This window comes from Microcaecilia unicolor, chromosome 2, assembly GCF_901765095.1.
Source record: "Microcaecilia unicolor chromosome 2, aMicUni1.1, whole genome shotgun sequence".
NCBI classification, from domain to species: Eukaryota; Metazoa; Chordata; class Amphibia; order Gymnophiona; family Siphonopidae; genus Microcaecilia; species Microcaecilia unicolor.
This window is the reverse complement of record NC_044032.1, coordinates 17906858-17934428: the sequence shown is the minus strand read 5'-3', so window position 1 is coordinate 17934428 and position 27571 is coordinate 17906858. Positions and strand designations below refer to the sequence as shown.

Sequence of the window (27571 nt, the reverse complement as noted above, 5' to 3'; positions counted from 1 at the left end):
CAATTCTACTATATCTTTTTTGAGATACGGAGACCAGTACTGGACACAATACTCCAGGTGCGGTCGCACCATGGAGCGATACAACGGCATTATAACATCCGCACACCTGGACTCCATACCTTTCCTAATAACACCCAACATTCTATTCGCTTTCCTAGCCGCAGCAGCACACTGAGCAGAAGGTTTCAGCGTATCATCGACGACGACACCCAGATCCCTTTCTTGATCCGTAACTCCTAACGTGGAACCTTGCAAGACGTAGCTATAATTCGGGTTCCTCTTACCCACATGCATCACTTTGCACTTGTCAACATTGAACTTCATCTGCCACTTGCACGCCCATTCTCCCAGTCTCGCAAGGTCCTCCTGTAATCGTTCACATTCCTCCTGCGACTTGACGACCCTGAATAATTTTGTGTCATCGGCGAATTTAATTACCTCACTAGTTATTCCCATCTCTAGGTCATTTATAAATACATTAAAAAGCAACGGACCCAGCACAGACCCCTGCGGGACCCCACTAACTACCCTCCTCCACTGAGAATACTGGCCACGCAATCCTACTCTCTGCTTCCTATCTTTCAACCAGTTCTTAATCCATAATAATACCCTACCTCCGATTCCATGACTCTGCAATTTCTTCAGGAGTCTTTCGTGCGGCACTTTGTCAAACGCCTTCTGAAAATCCAGATATACAATATCAACCGGCTCCCCATTGTCCACATGTTTGCTTACCCCCTCAAAAAAATGCATTAGATTGGTGAGGCAAGACTTCCCTTCACTAAATCCGTGCTGACTTTGTCTCATCAGTCCATGTTTTTGTATATGCTCTGCAATTTTATTCTTAATAATAGCCTCCATCATCTTGCCCGGCACCGACGTCAGACTACCGGTCTATAATTTCCTGGATCTCCTCTGGAACCCTTCTTAAAAATCGGAGTAACATTGGCTACCCTCCAGTCTTCCGGTATTACACTCGATTTTAGGGACAGATTGCATATTTCTAACAGTAGAAATATGCACAGACTGCACAGATGAAGAATTGGAAGACCCCCACTTACTGTACAGGTATTTCCAAAGAAGACATACTCTATGTATAGAGTCTAGAAGCTGCAGCTTCCGCATTATTCCATGGTACTCAAATGCACTCTGAAAAGAGCCAAAAGTTCAATGACCCTAATTTAATATTTGTTCTTAAATTAAGGTTTATACATAAATAATCCTTTGCAAAACTATTCCTTTAGAAAATAATTGCTTTGAGGTCAATTTCAAAAGTATGTAGCTGGCTTAGTAAGGACTTAGCTGTCCAGATCAAAGCCTTTGAAAGTTTGCCAGCTAGGTCAGATTTTTGGCAAATATGGGGCTGCAACTTCTAGCAGTAGTCTAATGGTACTGCCATTAGGAGCTGACACACAAACTACCTGTAGAGGTCGCAGCCACCATTGTGGGGTTCACTCCTGCCTTGCTTAAACTAGACCACTGTGTAAGTTATGGTGGACCCCGGAGGGTCTACTGGAACTTGGGGGGGGGGGGGGCTTCAGGGAGTATCAGGATGTGCTGGGGGTAGGGACCAGGAGGGGGTCTGAGTATGTTGAGAGAGGCTTTCATTGCTGGGGTTGGATCTGAGAGGGAGCATGGAGGACCTGATATTTGCTTATGTAGTTTCTAGCTGATTTTCAGCTGGGAACTGCATAAGGGGTGAAGTTATCAAGTGTGGCTACTGACAAGGTGTGCTATTTTAGCACAGGGCCCCCTTTTATACAATTATGCTCAAATACTGTGTCTTAATAATAGTCAAAGGTGTCTTATGCTGGTCCTGGGTGTATATAGGCAGGGACCTGTATAACAACCGGCAGTGCCCAGGAATTGAATATACAGGGCTAACTTAGCTGACAGCAGTCATCACTTAATAAAAAATCAGTGACCACTGCCAGGTAAGTATTCAGGGGGAGGGGGGAAAGAGGGGGTTTGGGTTAAGTTTTAGCTGTAAAATAGCAGGTATTGCTTAATACACATAAGTTATCCATTATCACTGAATATACACTGTCAGCTGGTCCCTCTTCCACTGACCGGCCAGGGCTTATCCTGCTTAGCTTTTCCAGCTTCACCATTGGTCAGAAAGCTCCAACCACCGTCCTGTCTTTGCTCTGTACTCGCTGGCTCTGGCACCCTTCCCGAATGGCTGTCACCCTTCAGTATTTTACAGCAAGCTCCAACAAAATGCACAGCAACTGCAAGGCTTCTTATAATTAAGGGTTTATTTGGCTTAATCCTTGGTCACACAGGGCACAACCCTTATTGAGTCCCTTTTTCTTAACATAGTCCAACTCACTTCCTTAGGAAGTCTTAACAAGTGTCCAGCTACTTCTGACGCTGCTTTAACTCCCCAGCAGTTTGTCAGTTTCATCAGACTTGCCTCATCCGGGCACTTCTTCACACAATTTCAAATCAAGACAGTTTTATTTAATTTCTTCCCCACATCAACTTCCTTCATAGCGCTCCCTTCTGCTCACATAGGTAATTCATTAGGCTAACATCCTCCACAGACTTTTTCCCCACTGCATCAGCCTTCTTTCCCCAGTCTTAAACAGATTTGGTATTGTAGCAGACAGGAAACCTTTTACTTTACCCCCTTGGGTCCGTTCTAGAGCTGAAATCTCCATACACTCCTCCTCCAGTCCCTCAGCTGCCTCCATCTTATCATACTCCATAGCTTCCTCCCCACAGGGTTTCCACAGCTGCTCCTCATTACCCTGATCAGAGTCCATTTCCCAATCATCCTCCCTGCCCTCCAACTCCTGCAAGTCTTGCCTAGGTTGTGATGAATCCTGGGAATGGTAGTTCCTTCCCCTACTCAATATTCTGACCGGTCTCTTAGCCACTAGGGGGTGAATCTCATGTGTACTAGGAACCTGAGAGTGAACCTTTTCTCTTCCTTAAGAATACCTCCTCCTCAAGCCCCTGCCTCAGCACTCTCTCAGTCGGACCTTTCCAAGACCCTTTACAGCACATAACTTTATACAGGTAAATCCATATAAAGTTGTGTGGATGCTGTCTCAACAAAAATTTGAGTTTTCAGTTCTAACCAGTTGCTTTAGTTGAAAGACCCAGCAATGCTAATTATATGTGGTCAAAATTTGACCAACTAGATTTAGAATACACAAACAAGAAAGCAGACTATACAAAACAAAACAAAAAGCAAAATAAATACAAAATCTTTATTAAGAACAATACACCAGATTTTCCCTAGCTGAAAAACCTGTTCTGAAAGATTGTCTAGTGGGTGTGGAGAATAGATCTTCCTTAATTTCTCTGTTTTCTTATTAGCTTCACTGATGCACACCTTCAGGATCTTTTACCTAAAGAACCTTTTTTAGAGAAAAGTTCAAATGAACTAGATCAGATTAATCATTGGGAGGAGGCCATAAAATTGAATAAGAGACTAGTTCGTACCGAACTGCACTCATTTACCCTTTTGGAGTACTGTCGGAATAAGATGATACCTAGAGGGTTGAGAATAAACAAAGAACCCAAGACGTATAACGAAGATGTTGACTTCTTACTTAAATGGGAGGCGATCCTCAATAAGTGCTCCTTGGACTTGATGATCCTGATTATTCAAACAGTAAGAAAACTAAGAAATTTAAGGAAGATCCTGACAATGAATTAATTTTCCTTAGGGAAAATGATAGATGTTTTAAAGATCTATTTGAAGATTTTAATCTACAGTTAGAAAGATTTTAAAAAGATGTTGAGTATTAAATATAAGTATATAAGAGATGAATTGGATTACAGATATGGTAAAGTATATATGCATCAGAAGAATCATAAGCCAAGATATTATGAAAATAGGAATTATAATAGTGATAAAGTAAAAATCAATATTGAACACGAGCCCCTACCATTGAGCAGAAATCCAAAAGAATAAGGAGTGATAATGAAGAGGTTTTTGACCCATCGGCCCCCCCCTATTCTCCACACCCCTTAGACCTAATCTTTCAGAACAGGTTTTTCAGCTGGGGAAAATCTGTTCTTAATAAAGATTTTGTCTTTATTTTGTTTTTTGTACAAAATAAGTACCTGAATATATGTAAACCGCTTTGAATGTAGTTGCAAAAACCTCAGAAAGGCGGTATATCAAGTCCCATTTCCATTTTTGGTTTTGTTTTGTATAGTCTGCTTTCTTGTTTGTGTATTTGACATAAGAAAGCAGTCTTTTGCCTTTATTTTATTTTCTTGACCAGCTAGATTTAGGAAAAATTTCATCTGAAGACCTAACCAAATAAGGTCAGCTGAATTTTTTTCTAAATGTAATTGGCTAAAACTAGCCAGTTTTCTGGCTTGTTGAGCAAGTTCTTGAACACTGACCTAATTGTTTTTCTGAAATAGAATACTAACCTGTTCGTTGTCATGGTTCAGTACCTGAGTCAGACCTTAATGTCTCCCTGTATGGCTAGGGCTGTCAAAGCTGCAGAAATTGGTATTCATGGAACTAGGAGGGTAGGGAGTCTTGGACATTGCTTTAGGAGAACACCTAGATACTGGATTTAGGGATCAGAAAAAGGTGACGGGGAAATCTGTCAGGTTAAAAACAAAATTCCAAAGTAAGGCATAAGTAAAAAAAAAAAAAAAAAAAAAATCTCAAAATTTTAAGACACAAAGATTGAAGAGACTTTTGTGGCCCATTACATTTGTCCTTCCTATTATGTATTGGTAAGTATGCCATTTCAGATTGGATACTGAAGACAAGATGTGAGATCTGTAACTACTGGGGATAATTTCGTATCAGGGTGTTTGTGGACTGTCCAAAAATGCACATATTCTATGCTTGTTTTATAAAGGCACCAACATTTTTAGCACAATTTATATTTCATAGCAATAAAATAACAAGGTGACAAGGCCTACGCTGCCAGTGTATGGCTTTGTAATCTAGTTTTATAAAGGCATCACTAGACGCTGTTGTAGAAGGTAGCACCTAACTGCAAGGTGAGCATACACATGGGTGATCCATGGGTGTGTCTCCCAGTTAAGCCACGTAGTTTTTAGAATACTATAAATTATGCATGCCACTTGGTGCACTTAGGTGAACCAACTAATACTTGCCATTGATATGACATGAGTGGGTGCACCTAAACATGGGCTCACCAGTTCCAACATTACACTAGACTTCTATAATGGTGCCAAGATGCTGTTTATAGAATTGGTACTAAGCACATGGCATTGAGGCATCCAAACTGAGGTGCTAAGCACATGGCATTGAGGCATCAAAACCGAGGTGCTAATTTATAGAATTGCCCTGCTGTGCCTACATAAAATTTGCTATGAAAATATTCTCTTTAATTGCGTAAATTATTTTTCCACAAATTTATACCTATTCCAAAGCAGATATAAACGTGTGCATGTACACTGTGTATGCAACTGTGCTCCACCAAACTACATCCCTGAAAACACCTAACCATAGATATCCTTGCACAGCTTTATAATAATGATTAACCCATTTTGCATATCTATTCAGGTTGACAGGGATTTGAGTAATTTTTACCTGGTTTCTGTATATGTTGCACTGAATGAATAGTTTCTCATCTTTAAACAAAATATAATATTAGACAAAGGGAACCCGAGTAAAAACATACAATTTATACATTATTGCATCATTTATTTTAGGAGCAAAATTATCAAACACCCATATCACCCGTGTGAAAAAGTTACTGACCCCCCCTACGCTTATATAATGGTTGCATCACATTTAGCAGCAATATTTGCAACAAAACAAATCAGTAATATGGATGTTAGACTTTCATATCACTGTTGAGGAATCTTAGCCCACTCTTCTTTGCAGAACTGTTTTAATTCAGACACATTTAAGTTTTCACATATAAAATCTCATTTCAAGTCCTGCCATATCATCTCTATTGTGTTCAAGTCAGTACTTTGACAAGACCAGTCCAGAACTTTAATTTTGTCACTCTTCATGTGGAGGATTAGCTTTTGGTTAGTGCAGTGGGCTGAGAATCCAGGGAACTGGATATAGTTCTCACTGCAGCTCCTTGTGAACCTGGGCAAGTCACTTAACCATCCATTGGCCCAGGGACAAAACTTAGATTATGACTAGGGAGAGAGAAAGTATCTGCATATAGTATATGTAAACTACCTTGTTTGTACCACAGAAAGGCAGTTTATTAAATTCATGACCTTTAGCCCTCTGCCCTTTACCCTTGGCCCTTTGGAGTGGAGGAGTAGTCTAGTAGTTTGTGCAATTGACTTTGATCCTGGGGAACTGGGTTTGATTCTTACTGCAGCAACTTGTGACTCTGGGCAAGTCACTCAACCCTCCATTTCCCCTGGTACAAAATAAGTACCTGAATATACTATGTAACCCGTTTTGAATGTAATTGCAAAAACCACAGGCGGTATATCAAGTCCCCTTCCCCCTTCCCCCTTCCCCTCCCCCTTTCCTCTTCCCTTTCATTCTTTCTCCCCTTTCTTCTTCCTTTCCTTCCCCCTTTCCCTTCTCACTTTCCCTTTTCCTCTTTCCTTCCCTCTGCCCTCAACAGATGACTGGACATTCTCCTTCAGCATTTTTCAGTACAGTGCAGAATTCATAATTTTTTTTCGATAATGAGAAGTTTACTGGGTTCTGAGGCAGCAAAGCATCCCCACACCATGACATTACCGCAACCATGTTAAGACTGTTGGTATGATGATCTTGTGGTGGAATGATACATTTGCTTTATGATAGACATAGGACCTGTGTTGTCCAAAGAGTTCCACTTCTCCGGAATTGGCCACCTTTCCTCGTGCCATTGGCCGGCCTGTCTGGTTCCCTCTCCAGATCACCGTCCATCTTGGCCACGCTGCTCCCGTTGGCTGGCCATTGGGCCCGTATCAACGAAGTCGAAGAACATGGTGCCGGCGTTCGAGAGCCGGCTTCTCTTCCAGATACGGAGCCCGGGAAGTGAGGCTATGCCTTCCTGATTGGTTGGGTGAAGCGGGGCTCTGCCTCAAGTCTGGCACTACGCCTATCCTGGATGCTCCACGGATGACGTCTCCTGTGGTCCCTGCGCTCCCCAGCTGACTCTCGGCTCCCTGATGGGGAGGGCTATTTAAGGGGCAGCGTTTCTCGTGATTCTTGCTTCGGCTTCTCTTTTCAGAGGACTTAAGCTTCCGTGTGTTGTCTCCAGACATCTCTTCTGATTGACCTGAGTTAGTAACATAGTAGATGACGGCAGAAAAAGACCTGCACGGTCCATCCAGTCTGCCCAACAAGATAACTCATATTTGCTGCTTTTTGTGTATACCCTACTTTGATTTGTACCTGTGCTCTTCAGGGCACAGACCGTATAAGTCTGTCCCGCTTCCCACCACCGGCTCTGGCACAGACCGTATAAGTCTGCCCAACCACTTGTTTGACCTCTGCTTGTTCCTGACACTCCTCGCTTGCTGCCAGCCCTGACCTCTGCTAGTTCCTGACACGCCTTGCTCACTGCCAGCCTGTCTGCTGCCCGGTCCCAGTCCTCCCTCCACTTGGCCAGTCGGCCAACCCCTGCAGTTCTGGAAGTCCCGTTGACCGCTTGTAGCTGGGAGCTCAACTCCCGGTGAACAGCGGTCGCCGCGGGTGAAGTCTTGGGGTTGTTTGTCCTTTGGAGGGCTGCAGTTACCTTCGCTGCTGCCCTCCAGTAGGACCCAAGGGCTCACGGGATTTCCATCCAGGACAGCCGTAAGATTTGGTTCTTGGGCCAGTTCCTTTTAACTTTTTATTTTTTATTTTTTATTTTTTAAGTGATATTGCTGAAGGGGTTGTCTGATAAGGTTTGCCTCTTTGTGGATGATAGCAAAATCTGGAATAGTGTAGACACTGTGAGGAAGGGCCTAATAAAGCTTGAAGAATGGTCCAGAATTTGGCAACTAAGATTTAATGCTAAAAAAAAATATGCAGGGTTAGACTGTTTTTAATACAATGTATATCAAAGTGGTGTATAAACAATATCTCAAAACAAAATTTAACATAAAATAGAAAAATTTAAAAAGCCAAAAGATAGTATAGGAGCAATACAGATTACACGAGAAATGGTGCAATAGGGAACAAGAACTCTTAGAATAATTATGATTTAGCACTCCGGAATATATAACAAATGTTATGTTCCCTTATAGATCTGAATCCAAAGCCCCAAAATATACTGATAGAACAAACACAGAGCCCAAGTATTATAAAAAAAATAGATAGCTTATTTATTTACATAGCAGCAGGAACAATAATATAAATGCAAGAATATTGAAAAAACTAGTACAGAGCAAACACACATTAATCCCTAAGGTAGGCCACTAGTACGACCTCGTATCTTAACCCATTAGCAACAACATAGCAGTTATACAGCCTGGCCGTAGATGGCACAAGATCTGTAGGAGGCAGAAGATTCCCTAGACAAATCAGCCAGGCAGGCAGAGTGGATGGCTGCTGTTCTTGTTAGATGGAAAGTCAGCAGCAGCAGCCCAGCGTCTTTATCCTGTTTTTGGTGAAAGCAGAGGTCCTTGAAGTTGGAAGGCTCCGAATTGTCTATCACATCAATGTTGTTTGTTCTGATGTTTTGATCTCAGGAGCCACAACACTTTCCTTTCTGCGTAATTCCAGAGGGTCAGATTGACCAATCGTTTCCACAAACAATGCGCAGATGTCCCAGCTGGTGTCTGTATAGTTGGCAGGGAGAATTTCTGCAGTCTTTGGCTGAGCTGATCTGGCTCAATGGCTGCTGACTGTGTAAGAGGCCTTAGCCCAAATGTCAAAATGCTGTAATGACAGGTTCTGATTTGTGGTGCCATAAAACTGTTGGGTATTGCATTGGATTCAGGGCTGACTATGAAAAATCAAGTAGTGAATGTGATTCATTCATGTTTTGCTCATCTTCGGCTCTTGTATACTTATGTTGCCCTGTATGATTTTTGTGGAGTGGTTCAGGGCATGGTTTTGTCGTGTTTGGATTTCTGCAGCACTATTTATTTTGGCTAAGTCCAGGATTCAAGCGCTGCAGTTGATAACTGAATGCTGCTGTGAGGTTGGTTACTGGTGTGGCTAGTGTTACTTTTATATCACCTTGATTTTGAAACAACTACACTGGTTGTCCGTTCAGTTTCGGTTTCAGTTTAAAGTTCTATGCTTTGTCCATCAAGCAATATACTTGTTCTCCATGGTGTTTAAAGTGTTGTTTTCGCATGTACCATCCTATAGGAGTTTGAGATCAGAAACAGCGATGCATCTTTCTAGATGGAGTTGCTCATGTTAGATATCATGAAACTAAGCTTGCAGCCATTTCTATAGCGGGGGTTTCATTATGGAACTCTGTTGCATTTAGTGCAGAGGCTTTGCAGTTTAAGTAACTTTTAAAGACCTCTTTATTATTTTATCTTTATTTAGATTTTGCTCACACCTTTTTTAGTAGTAGCTCAAGTTGAGTTACATTCAGGTACTCTGGATATTTCTTTGTCCTAGGAGGGCTCACAATCTGTTTGTACCTGAGGCAATGGAGGGTTAAGTGACTTGCGCAAGGTCACAAGGAGCAGCAGTGGGATTTGAACCGGCCACCTATGGATTGCAAGACTGGTGCTCTAACCACTAGGCCACGCCTCCACATTTGCTGAAGCTTTTCTGTCAGGATTGTGATCATTTTGTGCAATTGTTTTACAACAGTATGTCATGATGTCAACAGATCTAGTATTTTCTGCTCATGTATTTTAATGATTGTATTATTTTTAATTGGTTTTATGTATTTTTGGTTTTTTTTTTTGTACACTGCTTTTTTTTTTTAAGTAGTATAGAAATGTGGAAAATATATTATAATACTGTATAGTTATGCCATATAGTCCACTAAATCTCAATATGTGGTGTGGATGTCTATCAAAAATTCAAAAATATAGGGCAAATCCACTAAGTATGAAATAACAATCAGGGAAAAGCATCAAAGAGCTTGGGGACTATGTAAAAAGTCTCCTCAAGCTAATCGGACAAAAAAATGTCCTCTCCATCATTGGCAAAAACCCTGAGGCTACAGCGATGAAAAAATTTAAAGCTGAAGCCAAAATACTTTATTTAAATTTTTGTTTTTTTCATTGATAAATCAATCTTCACTATAATAAGCGTTGCACTATGAATCCAGAAGAACAAATGTATGTATAACAGGTATCTCTGTTTAGTATTCAATGTTCTCAATCCTGCTCAAGCTGTGCGATCCCTCAGAAGCTGCCCTGAGCCAAGGGTTAGTTATGCCATATAGTGCCATACAGTGCTGCATACATTGCTCCTACAATAATAAAAACTAAAGGGGTTCTTTACTAAACTTAGCTCGAGTTATCTGCAGCAGGGCCCATTTTGTTCCTATGGGCCCTGCTGCAGATAACTTGAGCTAAGCTTTAGTAAACTGCCTAAGAAACTAATCAGAATAAAATATCAAAACTACCAATTATTCGTATTCTGTCAAATACTTGATGTTATGATTTTGTTACGCCCTTCTTAAAGAAGATCATTGGTTTTCTATAAAAGCTCGTATCATTCATAAAATTTTGATTTTCACTTTCAAAGCCCTTCATTTGGGCTCTCCCCTTTATTTAGCTAGTCTTATTACTCCATATACCCTTTCTCGTACACTTCGATCTGCATCTGATTTCCGTTTATCTGTTCCTTTCTGTTCATTGTTCCTGACTTAGTTCAGCTCGTGCTTCTACCTTCTTCTGTTTGGCGGTTCCTCTTTGGAGCTCTTTACCATCTCTTCCGAAATCACAGCTTTCTCTCATTTCTGCAGTCGTCTTAACACATTTGTTTTCTCAGGCATTCCTTTGACGTGTTCTTTTTGCAGGTCGGCTTGTTGGTATTTAACTGGATGTTTTTGTTTTCTTGTTCTTCCTATCTCTTACCTGTCCTATATTGTTTGTCTTCTGCTCTATTTTGATATTGGTGTTCTTTTCTTTTTATGATTTTAATTTTTGTACACTGCTTTGATTGAGAAGGACGGTTTAAGTTTTTAAATATAAACATCCAATAAAGCAAAGGCCTGTTTAAAGAGATGCATTTTAAGTCATGCATTTGGGCTGCAAAAACCTGAGGAAATGGTAGTTTAGGGGGTGAAGAACTTTTGTGCACAATAGAAGAGTGGGGCTTGGGTGCGATTGTATATGATGATCTTAAGGTGGCAAATCAGGTAGAAAAAGCAATGGTGAAATCTAGAACGATGCTTGGTTGCATAGGGAGAGGAATGGCCAGTTGAAAAAGGAGATGATTATGCCTTTGTATAAGACTCTGGTGAGGCCTCATTTAGTATATTGTGTACATCTGGAGATGGCACCTTCAAAAGATATAAAAATGATTGAGTCAGTCCAGAGGGAGGCCACTGAAATGGTCAGTGGTCTTAGTCATAAAGAGACAGAGTTAAAGATCTCAATATGTACACTTTGGAAGAAAGGAGAGGGGAGATGTGTTAGAGAAGTTTAAATACCTCCTTGGTATAAATGCACATGAGACGAGTCTCTGGAATGAGAGGGCATAAGATGAAGCTGAAAGGGGATAGACTCAGAAGTAATCTAAGGAAATACTTCTTCACAGAAAGGATGGTGAATCAGTGGAATGGCCTCCTGGTGGAAGTGGTGGAAACAAAAACATTATCTGAATTCAAGAGAGCTTGAGACCAAGTACATAGGATCTCTAGGGGAGAGGAACGGATGGTGGATGAAATGGATAAGCAAACTGGGTAGGCCATACGGTCTTTATCTTCTTTCATTTTTCTAAAATCATTGTTATGACTCATGGATAGCAGCTGTTTCTGCCTCATTCTTCCCCCATGAATCCCATTTTGCTCAGTCTTATTGTAGAGTCATAAACAGTGCTAGATGTCAATTAAAAAGTAGTTTACCTGGTAAACTATATATTTTTTGTAGTACTTTAACAACATGAGACTACTGCAGAAGTAGTTAACTACTTCAGTGGCATTTTAATTAATTGTACAACCAGTTTCTCAAAGTTATCGTCATTAAGAGAGCATCATCGTGGCACTAAAATTTGTCCTGAGCAACTAAATAATGGTTCTACTGCTGCACTGCTTTGAAATACAGCATTGAACTTGATAAAAGCTTTTGCCACTTTTGGAAATGTAAGCAAGCTGTTTATGGACATGTCTGAACATTCCAGGCAATGCTCAACCTCTTACTTTTGTTCCAGATCTGGCTGCTGCAAGGTTATTTGCAGTGGACAGAAGTCATCTTCACTTCGAGTAGCAGCCTTTTCCTTGCATGCTGACTGTAACTCCTGTTCAGATGAAAGTGGAACTATGCCACTAACTCTGACTTCAGTCTGTTGCAGCTACAGCACAAATGAACAGCTACATCTTCTCTTACTGTTTTTGTTCTGGTAAATATATCAACTTGAATTTTTGAACAAGCATTGTTGCAATACGGTAGCCATCATCTTCAAATACTGGACCAAACGTTGAAGTAATTTTTGTTTTGTCAGAGCTGTGATTAGTGGCTGCTTTGTTTTATCCAAGTTGATGACATCAGTCAATCTCTGTGATTTTGACTGAATTCCCATTATCTTGGGGATTACATGTGCGGCTGACAATGGCTTCATGATACTGATATAGTTCCTCAGGAATACCATCTATCGGTTATCATTTCTAGTCTTATTTTTTGTTGACATTCTTGTTTTCACTCCAATTGTAACCAGTCAACTGATGGCTAAGTAATCTGAAACCCTCCTTATGCAGGTTGGATTGAGGACTTTAAGACCAGCCACCTCTTCAGTAACTTCTGCATGTTTAGTACTCTGACTGCATGATAAGAACCTGTACTTTCTTCATGGCCTTGTCAAACATTCTCTTGTAGCACGACTATTTTTGTGCTTTATGGCTGTTGAAAGCTACTACAAATATGAGTAGCACATCTCTTGTGCTTGTGAAACCAGTTGGAGTGAATGTCATCAGTGCATGGTTAATCTTCGACTGCGTCAAACAGATATCTGACAGCATCTTTGACCACCTCTGACTCGGAAAGTGACTGGCTGCTGAACTCTGATCATGACCTACCGGTCTCTTCATTGCCACCAGCACAAATGTCATTCAGAAAACGCAAAACTGCATTGTCAGTAACGCAGCAGATCTTAGTTATGTGGAATTCCACAAACAGTTAAGCAATCAGTTGAGCAGTCTTCTTCCCAGTGTGGGAATGTTTAAACCTTCGTACAGCCAAAGCATGAGGATGGCGCATTAGTGTCTCCTTGTTTATATAATGAACGGTCATTCTAAGAAATCTGCATTTGTGCAAAGATATGCTGTTACAGAAACATATTCCACCTGTTATAATTTTGTAATAAGCAAATTCTTGTGAATGTCATACAGTTTGTTTAAGCTTCGTGTTAGATTGTGTTTACTTGGAAGTTAGCAGGCATACGTCCCTGGCAAAAGTTTCTGAAAGCCACTTGGTTCTACTGTTGCAAGCAGCAGCATATCTTCTGCAGTCATCAAGACTTCATGATCAAAATGTTTCTGTGACATAGTTTTGTATGGGCAGAGAGCTGTTGAGTGGAACTTGATAACTTTTTTTTCTCTAGTTGCTAGTTTTTGACTCTAGTTGCTTGGATTGATTACCTCCTTCAGCACTCTGCTTCTTGCTGTTCTTTTGTTGCTATTGTTGACTGCATGGCCGTGAACCTTGCATGATGACTAGGATGTTCCTGTTTTAAATTTTGCACAAAGGTTAATTTATGGAAGTTAGACTAAACATCTTTAGTGTCACTGAAGAGAATATAATGCGTAAATAAAGAAATTCAATTAAGGAAGAGATTAAGTGATTTTAAATGTAAATTTTACTTTAATTTTTGCATTCCAACTGGATTGCAAAAAGATTAGATTTATATTTCTTAATCATGTCAGATAGTTCTAAATCACAACAGCATTTTAACTAATTGTAGCAGTTGGTAAAATATGCGCTTCTGCCACATTTTAACCTGCCAGACTAGCACCATATAAATGAAAATTATTTGAAAACGAGAGGCTAATAAGCGGATGATCAATGCATTAGTAGCCTACAATACTCACCTTGAGATGCTTGATGAAGTTAGTGCTTGAAGTGATATTGCCACTGATCTCACATCATACATAGAATTTACAACATTTTTCTCATCTGGTTTATCTCTTTTCAATCACAATTTCTTATAAAGGGGCCCTGTGTTAGTGGTGGCGACTGTTTTTGCAGCATACTGAAGACCTTTTTACTGCAGCAGGTAAAAAGACTGAAAAAAAAGAAGTGGCCAAGCGGTAAGATTGCACTTACCGCATGGCCATGCAGTGTGGAGCACTTAGCTCCACCTGTTGAGGTGGTGGTAAGGGCTCCCATTCTAACCTGGCGCATTGCCTGATTGCTGCCAGGTAACTGCTGCAGTAAAAAATAGAGACCTATTTTTCCTAGCGTCAGAAATGGTGCACGCTGGGGGTGGAACTACTGCCAGTGCCCATGTTGGGCCGGCGGTAGTTCTGGATTGCCGCGCGGTAAGCTCATGGTGGGCTTATTGCTGCTTAATAAAAAGGCCCCAAAATTCCCTCAGTACTAAACTATTCGTTCTTATTTTAAACAGTAACTGATTCCTAAATCAACAACAAACACTAACTATACCATAACACAAAAGAAAAGAAATGTCCCTAATACAGTTTCTCATTTTCTCCAATCGCAGTACTTCCTTCCTATCCATCCAGTCACAGAACAGTTTCTCATTTTATACAACCACTTGGTCCAGAAACAAAGATATTATACCAGAAGAGAACTGTACTAGCTGGGGTGTTAATAAGTCAGTAAGCAAGCAGAAGAATTTAAAACAACTCAATTTTTATTTTGTTGTTAACTGCTTAAAATGTAGCTAAACTATTTAGTAATTAACTGTTTACAATGTAGTTTGAGTACTGGGCAACTACCAACTATTTTTGAATAGTTAAATGTTTTGGATTAACTACTGAAAAGTAGTTCAACTTCTTTTCAGCATTGTTCATGAGCTGATCTTCTCTAAGGCTAGAGAAGCCTGCAGGATGTTTTGAGGCTTCCCAGATGAGTTGTCACTGCTTCCTTGAAATAATTTTGGCAGGCTGGCCAATGGTGGGAAAATTCACGGTTCCAAGTCTTCTTCATTGGAGATAATGGCTCCCGCTGTGGTTCGGTGGAGTCCCGGAGCTTTAGAAATGGCTGCTTTGCAAGCCTTTCCAGACTCTGATATATTTCAACAACTTTTTTTCTCATCTCCTCTGAAATTTTCTTTGATCATGTTGACAGTGTTCTTGTAGAAACCTTGTGGTGACTACTTCACTCTCATGATAATGTTCATTTTGGTTTCATTTTGGTTGTGTCCCATAATGGACACAACCCAACTCTTCCACTGACTGCTCCACATGAACTTTATTTTGCCACAACATCACTTTGTATTTGCTCACACCGGAGTCTGCGAACGCTTCTCCGGTACTATGTAAGCCACATTGAACCTGCAAATAGGTGGCAAAATGTGGGATACAAATGTAACCAATAATAATAACTTATGAGGTTTCAATTCAACAGGGCTGGCTGAAATCAAGCATCAGCTGAATCTAATTATTGTTTGGTTGATTAAGAGGGCAGTTGCTTTTTCACAAGGGTGATATGGATGTTGGATAATTTTGTTCCTTAAATAAATGATGTAATATTTAAAAGCTGTGTTATTTGTCTACTCAGGTTCTTTGTCTAACATTACATTTTGTTGAAAGATGAGAAACTGTTCATTGTGACATCTATGCAATAACAAGGTGGGGGTTAGCATTTTCGCATCAGTGTAGGATAGTCCTGTAGTAATCCACCATCTGACCAGTCTAAATTAACCTAACCATTGTTCTTTTGTTACACAAATATACCCTTGCTCAGTTCACCTATATGCCTTATTTGTACTATAATCTCTGGCAGGCTGCATTTTTAAAAAGACAATTTGGGTCAAAATAGATTGAAATAGCTATATCAGTGATCAAGCCAGATTAACAAGTTTGCTGTAGTATTTGTGAACAGGAAATCCTTGTAATATATTTATTTCATTTTATTTCAAGTTTCTATGAGGAAATAGGGCCACCTCCATTTTCTCCAGCTCGAGCTCGCTGGCTCAAAGTCATTAATAAAGTGAGAGTGCAGCTACAAAAGGTAAGGCTTGCTTTTTCTTTGCCTACTAGTTTTTGAAATTATAATCTAAAATGTAATGGCTATATACCATATATTTTGTCTATGGTTATAGAGTTATGAAATTTGTTAGCTTAGATATTGAAGTAACTGAATAGTAGGTTTAAGTTGGAGTGGAGGAGTAGCCTAGTGGTTAGTGCAGCGGACTTTGATCCTGAGAAACTGGGTTTGATACCCACTGCAGCTTCTTGTGACTCTGGGCAAGTCGCTTAACCCTCCATTGCCCCAAATACAAATAAGTACCTGTATATACTATGTAAACCACTTTGAAGATAATTGCAAAAACCACAGAAAGGCGGTCTATCAAGTCTATTTCTTCTTTTCCTTTTCTTCAATGTCTATGAATGTATCCTGCTTGGTACTATTATATTCTTCTGCTAGTTTCATGTAAACTCTGTCCTCTGTAAATAGTGGCAACTACCACTTCATTATATGTACTTGTGGCAAAATGATGAATTTTCCAGCATATGAATTATAAGAATTTTTCATGAAGTGTATTTCTCTAGTTTGGCCAGCAGGTGGTGCATGTTTTGTGTTTAAAGCTGTTACAGTGAAATGACTGTTCCTTCTTTAGTTTAATACAGAGAGGAAGTAAACTGCAGTGATGTGGCCCGCTACTTTTAAAAAATGTTCTGGGCTCTGATTAGCCCAGGAGCTCATATTCAGCTAGGATGTACTGGCTGTTTCCCCAGTCTCAGGCAGGGAGAGTAGAGAGAGAGAGATCTCTTCACTGGAGCCATGTAAGCAGTTATATTCTGTAACCTGTGAGCAGCTATATTTCCTGTACGCCCCAGGCACTATCCAGCTGGTGACAAAATGTTTATATAGTTTTATAATCGATCCTTATTCAGTTACCTGTTGTTTATTTTCCATTTGTTTTTATGGTTCACTGTTCAATATTTTTTATAAAATAAACATAATTGTGTATTGGCTCTGATGTCCTGGACTGACTAATAATCATGGTGGTTTGTGTGTTGGGTCTGTGGGTGCTTTGTAGGAACTGTGGTAGTGATATTAAGGTTATATTTTAAAATAATGGTCTCTTCCCCCCCCCCCCCCCCCAATTCATAGAGAGGAATATTAGAGGTTAAATGTTAGTGTAGTAAATAAGATGGAAAATTACTAAATGCTGTCTTTACCAGATGCAGGAAATGTTTATTAGACATGAACATCTTTGGAAGAGAACAGGGAAGTAAATGTGATGCATGCAGATGTCTGAGCATACAGATGATCTATGGAATAATGTATGATAGTTCCGCATTCCTATAAATGTTTGATTTTTACTGGAACCACTAGCAGTTTTGGAAAGTACCCTGAATTCCCTGAACTTGCAGATGTAAGCAGAATATAATCTAGCCAATGATTTTTCAATTTGTGTTCAATGATTTGTGATGTAACCAGTTAATATGACTTAATGCATTCTTAATAAAAGAGCAAAGGACCTGAGGAATTTTCAGACAGTTCTGGGTGTACTCGCTTTCATTAAGTAGGACCCACACTCTCTCCCAAAGGGCCTTTGATGTATATATATTTTTTTACTGGTGGTGTGTATGTGGATTTTTTTCCTTTGGCCTACTAGAGTTGAAAATAAAGGGCCAGGTATGATCCTGTTCTTGGGGGGGGGGGGGGTCCACTGGGAGTGTGGCTCCAGTAACCTAGAAATCACCGGGGAATACTTTCAGAGTGGGAGACTTGCCCAGAGGCAAGTGGGAGCCAGTCGGCAGGAGGAGTAGAGCACAAGCGGCAGGTAGCCGCACGGATAACCCCAGGTGATAGACGTTCCGTGACAGTACTCTTACCATTTATGTGCTGTTTTTCTCCAGCCCTTTGTTCCATGAACCATAAACAGCAGTACTTAATTAGTATTTTTTTGCCTAGCCATCTTCTGTACATTTTATAAAATCTGTTGTACAGTCCCACTTCTGTACTTCCTCACTCTGTTATCATATCTGAAAAGAAGTGTTTGTCACAATGCTTTACTACCTTATTTGTATTATGCTCTGTTTGTCCCTTTTCTGTCTTGACTACTGTCTCTACTTCCCATAGTATTTTCAAATATATTTTCCGGTTCTCCTCCTAAGATCCTTTCTTCTGTGGAAATCTAGAGGTAGATATTCAAAGCGTTTTAACCAGGCAGGAGCACATCCTGCTCTGTTAAATTTCCTTGTTCCTGTCCATCTGCTAATATTCATCAGCTCTTATCAGCCCTAACTGTTCCTTCATTGTGCGGGGGCAGTCCATGGGCAGAGGACGGAGTTAGGAAAGAAAAGAGGCTATTCTAACTTTATCCACCAAGTTAACGTCACATCAGTGTGAATATTGGCTGTTAAGCTCCAGCTGGCCTCTTCAAACAGATATTTTGTTCCGCAGCTCAGACATGGCTTGATATTGAACTTCCAGGCTCAGTTCAGGTTGTAGCTATTAGTGGTTTAAGCGCTGACCACTGTGGGCTGATGACCCCCCCTCCCACACTACACAGACACGCAACCCATACACACCCATCCCTAACTTTGAGTCTACCTTTGGATCCACCTCTTTTCACAACCAGAGGTCTGTCTTTCTGTTTTAATCATTTTGTTGCCTTCTTCAAGGACAAGCTTGTGAGCTCCATTAGATCCTTGAAGCAGGCAATGAAACGAGGACCCTCATTGAACCTATTTCATGAAGCAGATTGAACTAAGCTATGAGACACACTTTTATATAGAGTTATTTGGTGTGATTCAAGCCACACTGTGATTTTGCATTGGATTGAGACTTTATATTATTCCACTGACTGTTTATTAAGCATAACCAGTATTATTTATGGAACCTATGATGTGATGTGGCTTTGACAGCAGCCATTTACATAGCACTAGCCAGGAGTATGAGGCTGTTGTAGCCATAGTTTGGTATTTTTAGCAGCATGATTTTCATGGCACATAGTTGAGCTTAGGAAGCAGTTACATTAAGTTATTCTTCTCTGTGTGACACTGAGGGCTCCCAATAATTATAAGATTAACAACACTACATTTTTTTTAGTGCTATGTAGGGTCAGTTTATTGTGAGGAGCTCTTTTGTGGTTTGGTGTATCACTGTTTCTCCTCTTAGGATTTATATTTGTGTAGTGTTTCTGCTTTTATTTAGCATACTCATTTATTGTATTTGACCTAGGTCCTCCACTCTACCAATGCTTCTCTGTTACTTTCCTGGTGCAACAAAGGAGGCACCCCTGAAGTCTAGGACTCATTAGAGCCCATATATAAACCATACTGGTGATCACTGGTGCTCAGGTGATCTCTAATTTCAGCAAAATCACTTTGGATTTTCAGCTCGATATTTTGTTATTCACATCTTATTGATGTATCTCTCACTGTGAATCTTATAATATCCGATTATGAATTCAAATTAAGTTTCATTTAGAATTTTAAGTGGAGGAAAAGACCTCAAATGTCTTAATGCTGGCTCTTCATAGACTCCAGTTCTATCATTGGTCAAAAACCTCCTTTCTTAATTATACAATTTATATACTTTATATATATATATATATATATATATATATATATATATATATATATATATACACACACTAGGAGAAAAAGCCCGTTTCTGAAACCAATGAAACGGGCGCTAGCAAGATATTACCTTTCTGCAATTAATGTTTTGAAAGGGATTGTAGGATAAATGTGTTCTCACCCTCCCTCCTTCCGAGTTCCAGGGCCGTACCGTCCTTCCGAGTTGCAGGGCCGTCTCACCCCCCCCCCCTCCCTCCCTCCGAGTTCCAGGTTCCTGCCCCCCTCCCTCTGAGTTCCAGGGTGCTCCCCCCTCCCTCCCTAGTTGTGTGTTGGAGGACGTTTGTTAGGGAGGCTGCAAGTTGATTTCGGGGTGTGTGTTTGCAGCGGCATTATGATGCAGTACTTTTGTGGGTGTGTGTAACTTGGAGGGAGGTTGGATGAGGTGCTGGGGACGTTGGGACAGTGGGTAGTTTTGTCTTGGAGGGTGTTGGTTAGGGAGGCTGCAACTGTGTTTCTGGGTGTCTGTTTGCGCCATCACATACCGAGAGCAGGAGCATGGGCATCCAAATAGTATTCTCCTTCCAGCGATGTTTCTCGTCTCCGTGCTGCAGAGAAAGTGAGTGGTTCTGCTGCTCATTGTCCTCCCTTGTTCTCATGCAGTTGCTTGTGATTGGTCTGTCATGCATCTGAGGTCTCCTTGCGTTGCCTGGCAAAGGTTCGGCGATTCCTTCATTGTCAGCTGGTGGTACTCCTTCCTTTTTTCATGCAGGTTGTTGTAATAGGTCCGTGATGTGTCTGACGTCACGTTTCGTGGCATAGCAACAGGTGAGCAATGCGATTCGGTGATTGTCAGTGCTCCACCCTTGACGTCATCACGTTGTGACGCGAGGGCGGGGTAGACACTCATGGGCAAACAACGATCTACACAACTACAAATTGAACTTTGAGGCTTCAGGCTTCCGGCTTCATTAGAACGTTGGAGGTGCGTTTTATAGAGAGTGATAAATTTCAACCTTTTCTTCAACACTTATCAGAGAATAATGCAAATACTTAAAGGCACTTAACTTAGCTTTCTACCAATGGGGCTGTCTGTTTCACTTTTGTACCAAGCTTCGTCAGGGGACTAAGTGCTTCCAAATCCTGAAAGAGATTTTATAACATTATCCAACAGCACATATAATGCCAAACCTTCAACTGTATCTCTCCACACCAGACATCACCGTGGAGACCCAGGCAAAGGTATCAGCCTGCTTATCCGACATTGCTGCCTATATGTCCAACCGCCACCTGAAACTGAACATGTCCAAGACCGAGCTTATCGTCTTTCCACCAAAACCCACATCTCCTCTTCCTCCACTTTCTATCTCAGTTGATAACACCCTCATCCTCCCCGTCTCATCTGCCCGCAACCTCGGAGTCATCTTTGACTCCTCTCTCTCCATCTCTGCGCATATCCAGCAGATAGCCAAGACCTGTCGCTTCTTCCTCTTTAACATCAGCAAAATTCGCCCTTTCCTCTTTGAACACACCACCCGAACTCTCGTCCACGCTCTCATTACCTCTCGCCTGGACTACTGCAACTTACTCCTCACCGGCCTCCCACTTAGCCATCTATCCCCCCTTCAATCTGTTCAGAACTCTGCTGCACGTCTCATATTCCGCCAGAACCGATATACTCATCACCCCTCTCCTCAAGTCACTTCACTGGCTTCCGATCAGATACCGCATTCAATTCAAGCTTCTTCTTACCTACAAATGCACTCAGTCTGCTGCCCCTCACTATCTTTCTACCCTCATCTCCCCTTACGTTCCCGCCTGTAACCGCCGTTCACAGGATAAATCCCTCCTCTCAGTACCATTCTCCACCACCGCCAACTCCAGGCTCCGCTCATTCTGCCTCACCTCACCCTATGCTTGGAACAACCTTCCTGAACCCTTACGCCAAGCCCCCTCCCTGTCTGTCTTCAAGTCTTTGCTTAAAGCCCACCTCTTCAATGCTGCGTTCGGCACCTAACCCTTACCGTTCAGTGAATCCAGACTACCCCAATTTGACTGCCCCTATCGGACCGACTGTTCACTTGTCTATTAGATTGTAAGCTCTTTGAGCAGGGACTGTCTCTCTTTGTTAAATTGTACAGCGCTGCGTAACCCTAGTAGCGCTCTAGAAATGTTTAGTAGTAGTAGTAGTAACATGGTGTTCTGCGGCTATGCCAAATTTTTAATATTGAACCGGAAGTGAAACTGAGATCCTTAAATAGCTTTTACCTTGAATATATTTAAATATTATTTGAATGCCAATGTTATCGATGTTAAGACACTTAAAGAAAAACAGCCCACTCTATCTTTGAATTTAATCCCCGTGGTTTAAGAGAATTTAAAGTGAATACCCACCATTTTTCATGTCTCAGCAACGTCTTACTTCTGTCTCCTGTTCTAGCATTCAACGGAACATAATCAATTGTAAAACAACAAAGTGATTCAGTTATGGCCCCTTCCCATACAATGTGCCACTATTGGTGTTCCCTTCTTTTTTTTCTGTTATTTGCTGCTGCTGCTGATGATGTTGGCCAAGATGTCTTCATCAGCATCTTCATCAGTGCTTATGTTGCTTCTTATGTTCTTCATTTGGGTCCCTTTTCCATTTTTTGAAGGACAATCTTTTGGCTGTAATGGCCTCTTTTACTTCACCTTTTAACCGTGCTGACTGACGTTTTCTCTTCTTTCCACCTTTGCAAATACGTGGAATGCATCTGGACTGGGCTTACAAGATGGTATTTTTGAATAACGTCCATGCCTGATTTAGTGTCCTAACCTTTGCATCTGATCCTTTTAGTTTCTTTTAACCAATTTCCTCATTTTATTGTAGACACCCTTTTGAAAATTAAATCAGCTACAGTAGATTTCATGAGAACATAAGCACTGCCATACTGGGAAAAGACCAAGGGTGCATCAAGCCCAGCATCTTGTCTCTGACAGCGGCCAATCCAGGCTTCAAGAACCCGGCAACCCCCCCCCCCCCCCCCCCCAAAAAAAAAAAAATATATATATATTTTAATGTTTAATAATGTTCAATGGACTTTTCCCTCAGGAATCTGTCCAAACCCCCTTTAAACTCCGTAAGGCCAGCTGCTGTCACTACATTTTCCAGCAGCGAGTTCCAGAGTCCAACTACGCACTGAGTAAAGAAAAACTTCTCCTGTTTCTTTTAAATCTGCCATATTCTAGCTTCATCTTGTGTCCCCTGGTTCTATTGTTGTTTGAAAGTGTAAACAAATGCTTCACATCTGTCCGCTCGACTACGCTCATTATCTTGTAGACTTCTATCATATCACCCCTCAGCCGCCTTTTCTCCAAGCTGAAGAGCCCTAACCTTCTCAGCCTTTCCTCATAGGGAAGTCGTTCCATCCCTTTTATAATTTTCGTTGCCTTTCTCTGCACCTTCTCCAATTCCTTTATATCTTTTTTGAGATGTGGCGACCAGAATTGAACACAATATTCGAGGTACGGTCGCACCATGGAGCGATATAACGGCATTATTACATCCTCGTGTTTGTTTTCCATCCCTTTCCTAATAATACCCAACATTCTGTGCGCTTTCTTAGCCGCCGCAGCACACTGAGCAGAAGTTTTTAACGTCTTATCCACGATGACTCCCAGATCCTTTTCTAGGTCTGTGACTCAACGCAGAACCTTGCATGACATAGCTGTAATTTGGGGTCCTCTTACCCACATGCATCACTTTGCACTTGTCAACATTGAACTTCATCTGCCACTTGGACGCCCAATCCCCCAGTCTTGCGAGGTCCTTCTGTAATCTTTCACACACCTGCGACTTGACGACCCTGAATAATTTAGTGTCATCTGCGAATTTAATTACCTCACTCGTTACTCCCATCTCTAGGTCATTTTATAAATGTTAAAAAGCAGCGGTCCCAGCACAGACCCGTGCGGGACCCCACTAACTACCCTTTTCAATTGAGAATACTGACCATTTAATCCTACTCTCTGCTTCCTATCTTTCAACCAGTTCCTAATCCATAGTAATACCCTACCTCAAATTCCATGACTCTCCAGTTTCCTCTGGAGTCTATCATGAGGCACTTTGTCAAAAGCCTTTTGAAAATCCAGATACACAATATCCACCGGCTCCCCATTGTCCACATGTTCACCCCCTCAAAAAAATGCAGTAGATTGGTGAGGCAAGACTTCCCTTCACTAAATCCGTGTTGACTAGGTCTCATCAGCCCATGTTTTTGTATGTGCTCTGTAATTTTATTCTTAATAGCCCCTACCATTTAGCTCGGTACCGATGTCGGACTCACCGATCTATAATTTTCCGGATCTCCTCTTTTTTAAAAATCGGCGTAACATTGGCTACCCTCCAGTCTTCCGGTACCATACTTGATTTTAGGGATAGATAGCATATTACTAACAGTAGCTCTACAAGTTCATTTTTAAATTCTATTAATACTCTGGGATGAATACCATCCGGTCCTGGTGATTTACTACTCTTCAGTTTGTAGAACTGACCCATTACATCCTCCAAGTTTACAGAGAGTTCTTTGTTTCTCCGACTCGCTTGCTTCAAATACCCTTTCCGGCACCGGTGTCGCACCCAAATCCTTCTCGGTGAAGACCAAAGTAAAGAGTTCATTTAATTTCTCCGCTACGGCTTTGTCTTCCCTGATCGCCCCTTTAACAACATTTTCGTCCAATGGCCCAACCGATTCTTTAGCCGTCTTCTTGCTTTTAATGTATCTAAAAAAACTTTTTACTATGTATTTTCGTTTCTAATGCTAACTTTTTTTCAAAGTCCTTTTTTGCCCTCCTTATCTCCGCTTTACATTTGGCTTGGCATTCCTTATGTTTTATCTTGTTATTTTCAGTTGTTTCTCTTCTCCACTTTCTGAAGGATTGTTTTTTGGCTTTAATGGCTTCCTTTACCTTACTGTTTAGCCACGCCGGCTGACATTTGGCCTTTTTTCCTCTTTTTCTAATACGCAGAATATATTTCTCCTGCACCTCTAGGATGGTGTTTTTGAACAGCATCCAGGCCTGATGCAAGTTTTTTTTTACCCTGTGAGCTGCTCCTTTCAGTCTTTTTTTTTCACCGTTTTTCTCATTTTATCGTAATCACCTTTCTAAAGTTAAACGCTAGTGTATTTGATTTCCTAAGTTCACTTACTTCAATGCCAATATCAAAACTGATTATATTATGATCAAGTGGCCTTCACACCATTACCCCCTGAACTAGATCATGAGCTCCACTAAGGACTAAGTCTAGTATTTTTCCTTCTCTTGTCTACTGAACCAGCTGTTTCATGAAGCGGTCCTTGATTTCATCAAGAAATTTTATCTCCCTGGCATGTACCGATGTTACATTAACTCAGTCTACATCCGGATAATTGAAATCACCCATTATTATTACATTGCCCATTTTATTTGCTTCCCTAATTTCCTTTGACATTGCTGCGTCTGTCTGCTGTGGAAAAAAAGTAGAGGCAAATAACTTTCAGAACTTACACTTAAAAACCCTGTATATCACACAGGCCAATTTAAATAAAATGTGCAGTTGAAGAGAGAACCAATGAAGGCAAACTAACATAACTTTGGTACTTAAAAATTATTTTTGCAGCTGTTTTCTGCAAAAATGGAAGCTTAGAACATAACTATATTGACAAATTTGCATACACTCAGTAATCCAAATGTGATAGGATTAATACTTGGACCAAAAGTTGGAAATTAATGAATGAACTGAATGTAGTTGTCACAGTCTGAGTTTAACAACTGAATTTGCCTGCAAGTCCATAGCATGGTATCCAAGATGACACTAATACTTTAACAGTCCAAAACACAATGCAGAGGGCTTTTCAAGAGTGAGACGTGTACTTTATTGATGACATGACAGTGTAAAAACACCTGCCTCTGGGGTCAATTCCACCAACCAACCCTATGTGCTTAGGTGGTAACACAGGATACATATGTGGTAGCACAACACAATGGTGATCTGCTCTACTGACAAGTTTAAAACCAATGAATAGGAACGGAAGAGGACCCCATAGTGTCCTGTTCCATTCCTATGCACTATTAACAGTTTTGGGAACAGCACCTATAGAATTACTTAGCTATAATAGGTTATACTCATTCTACACCACTCAGGATTCTGTAGACCTCAATCATATCTCCCCTCATCTATCTCTTTTCCAAGCTGAAGAGCCCTAACCTCTTTAGCCTTTCCTCATACGAGAGGCGTTCCATCCCCTTTATCATTTTGGTCGCTCTTGTTTGAACCTTTTCTAATTCCACTATATCTCTTTTGAGATACGGCGACCAGAACTGAATGCAATACTCAAGGTGCGGACGCACCATGGAGCAATACAAAGGTATTATAGTATTTTCGTTCTTATTCACCATCCCTTTACTAATAATTCCTAGCATCATGTTTGCTTTTTTGTCTGCCACCACACACTGAGCAGCAGATCTTTTTTTGAGTGCTGACCACCAAGGACCCTAGCATCAGGTAACTGTGATTCGGATTATTCTTTCCAATGTGCATCACCTTGCATTTCCCCACATTAAATTCCATCTGCTATTTGGGCGCCCAGTCTTCCAATTTTCCTGAGGTCTTCCTGCAATATTTCACAGTCCACACATGTTTTAACAATTTTGAATAGTTTTGTATCATCTGTAAATTTGATCACCTCACTCGTCATTCCTATTTCCATATTTATTTATTGCATTTGTATCCCACATTTTCCCACCTATTTGCGGGCTCAGTGTGGCTTACAATACATTGTGAATGATGGAAATACAATTTGTCACAGTACGGTTATGGGTTACATTGTGAAGAGTTATGGGAAGACAAAATCAAAGTCAAGATATCATTTGAGAATAGAACAATGGAAAGTAACAATGGGGAAATGATAGGGCGATAGAACAATAGCAAGAGGGCATATCATTTATAAATATGTTAAATAGTACCGGTCCCAGTACAGATCTTTGCGGCACTTCACAGTTTACTCTCCTCCATTGAGACAAATGACCTGTTGTAAAATACATGAGAAATGGACATCCATGTGTTGGTAATGTCTAGGGTGAAAATAATTTTACAAATTGAAACATACACTTCCTCAGCGACCCTCCAGACCGGTCAAGACGCTTGGGTTATGCACGTCTACTGACTGAGAACACTAAAACTGTAGCAATGTATAAACCAAATCCAAGAAGACAGGAGGAGCCTCCACGGAAAGTCAAAGCAAAACAGCAAAAGTAGAGGCTGACAAATGCGCAAACCAATAGGGAGATAATATCAAAAACCAGTTTATTCAGAATATTCATATCAAGGACCCGACACGGTCCGTGTTTCGGCGCCAAAGCGCCTGCCTCAGGGGTCACAATCAACTTTCTCTGAGAAACACGGACCGTGTCGGGTCCTTGATATGAATATTCTGAATAAACTGGTTTTTGATATTATCTCCCTATTGGTTTGCGCATTTGTCAGCCTCTACTTTTGCTGTTTTACAATGTATAAACCACCTGTCAACCCCCAAGCAGCCAGTAAATCTTCGTCTCCAGCAGAGGGTAGATGTGCAGCCTGAGCAGTCAGTCTGGTCTGGTAGGCCTGGGATTTGTTTTAGGCCTTTTGTTGGTTAGCACCCTGTACTTGGAATCTGTGTGCTTCGGGGAAGTGGGTCCGGTGGGGCTCTGTTTTTCCCCTGGGGAGTTACACCCGGTGATCAGGTCCCTCCCCCTGCTGTGCTCTCCTGAGCAGTCAGCCCTGTGCCTCGGCTTCTGTGTGATTGCAGGAACCTTGAGAGCCATAGCCCTTGTCAGCTTTTAGCAACCGGGCTTGGAGGTAAGAAGCC

General features: G+C 41.0%; 1 protein-coding gene across 3 annotated transcripts in view; it reads left to right on the top strand.

Moving 5' to 3' along the window:
* UNC13B (unc-13 homolog B) overlaps positions 1-27571 on the top strand; it is a 763085-nt gene that overhangs the window by 257894 nt on the left and 477620 nt on the right. For all 3 annotated transcript variants that reach the window (XM_030192818.1, XM_030192817.1, XM_030192819.1), the window contains one exon: positions 16089-16179. In XM_030192818.1, coding sequence (XP_030048678.1) covers positions 16089-16179 — 91 coding nt within the window. The remainder of the gene's footprint in view (positions 1-16088; positions 16180-27571) is intronic.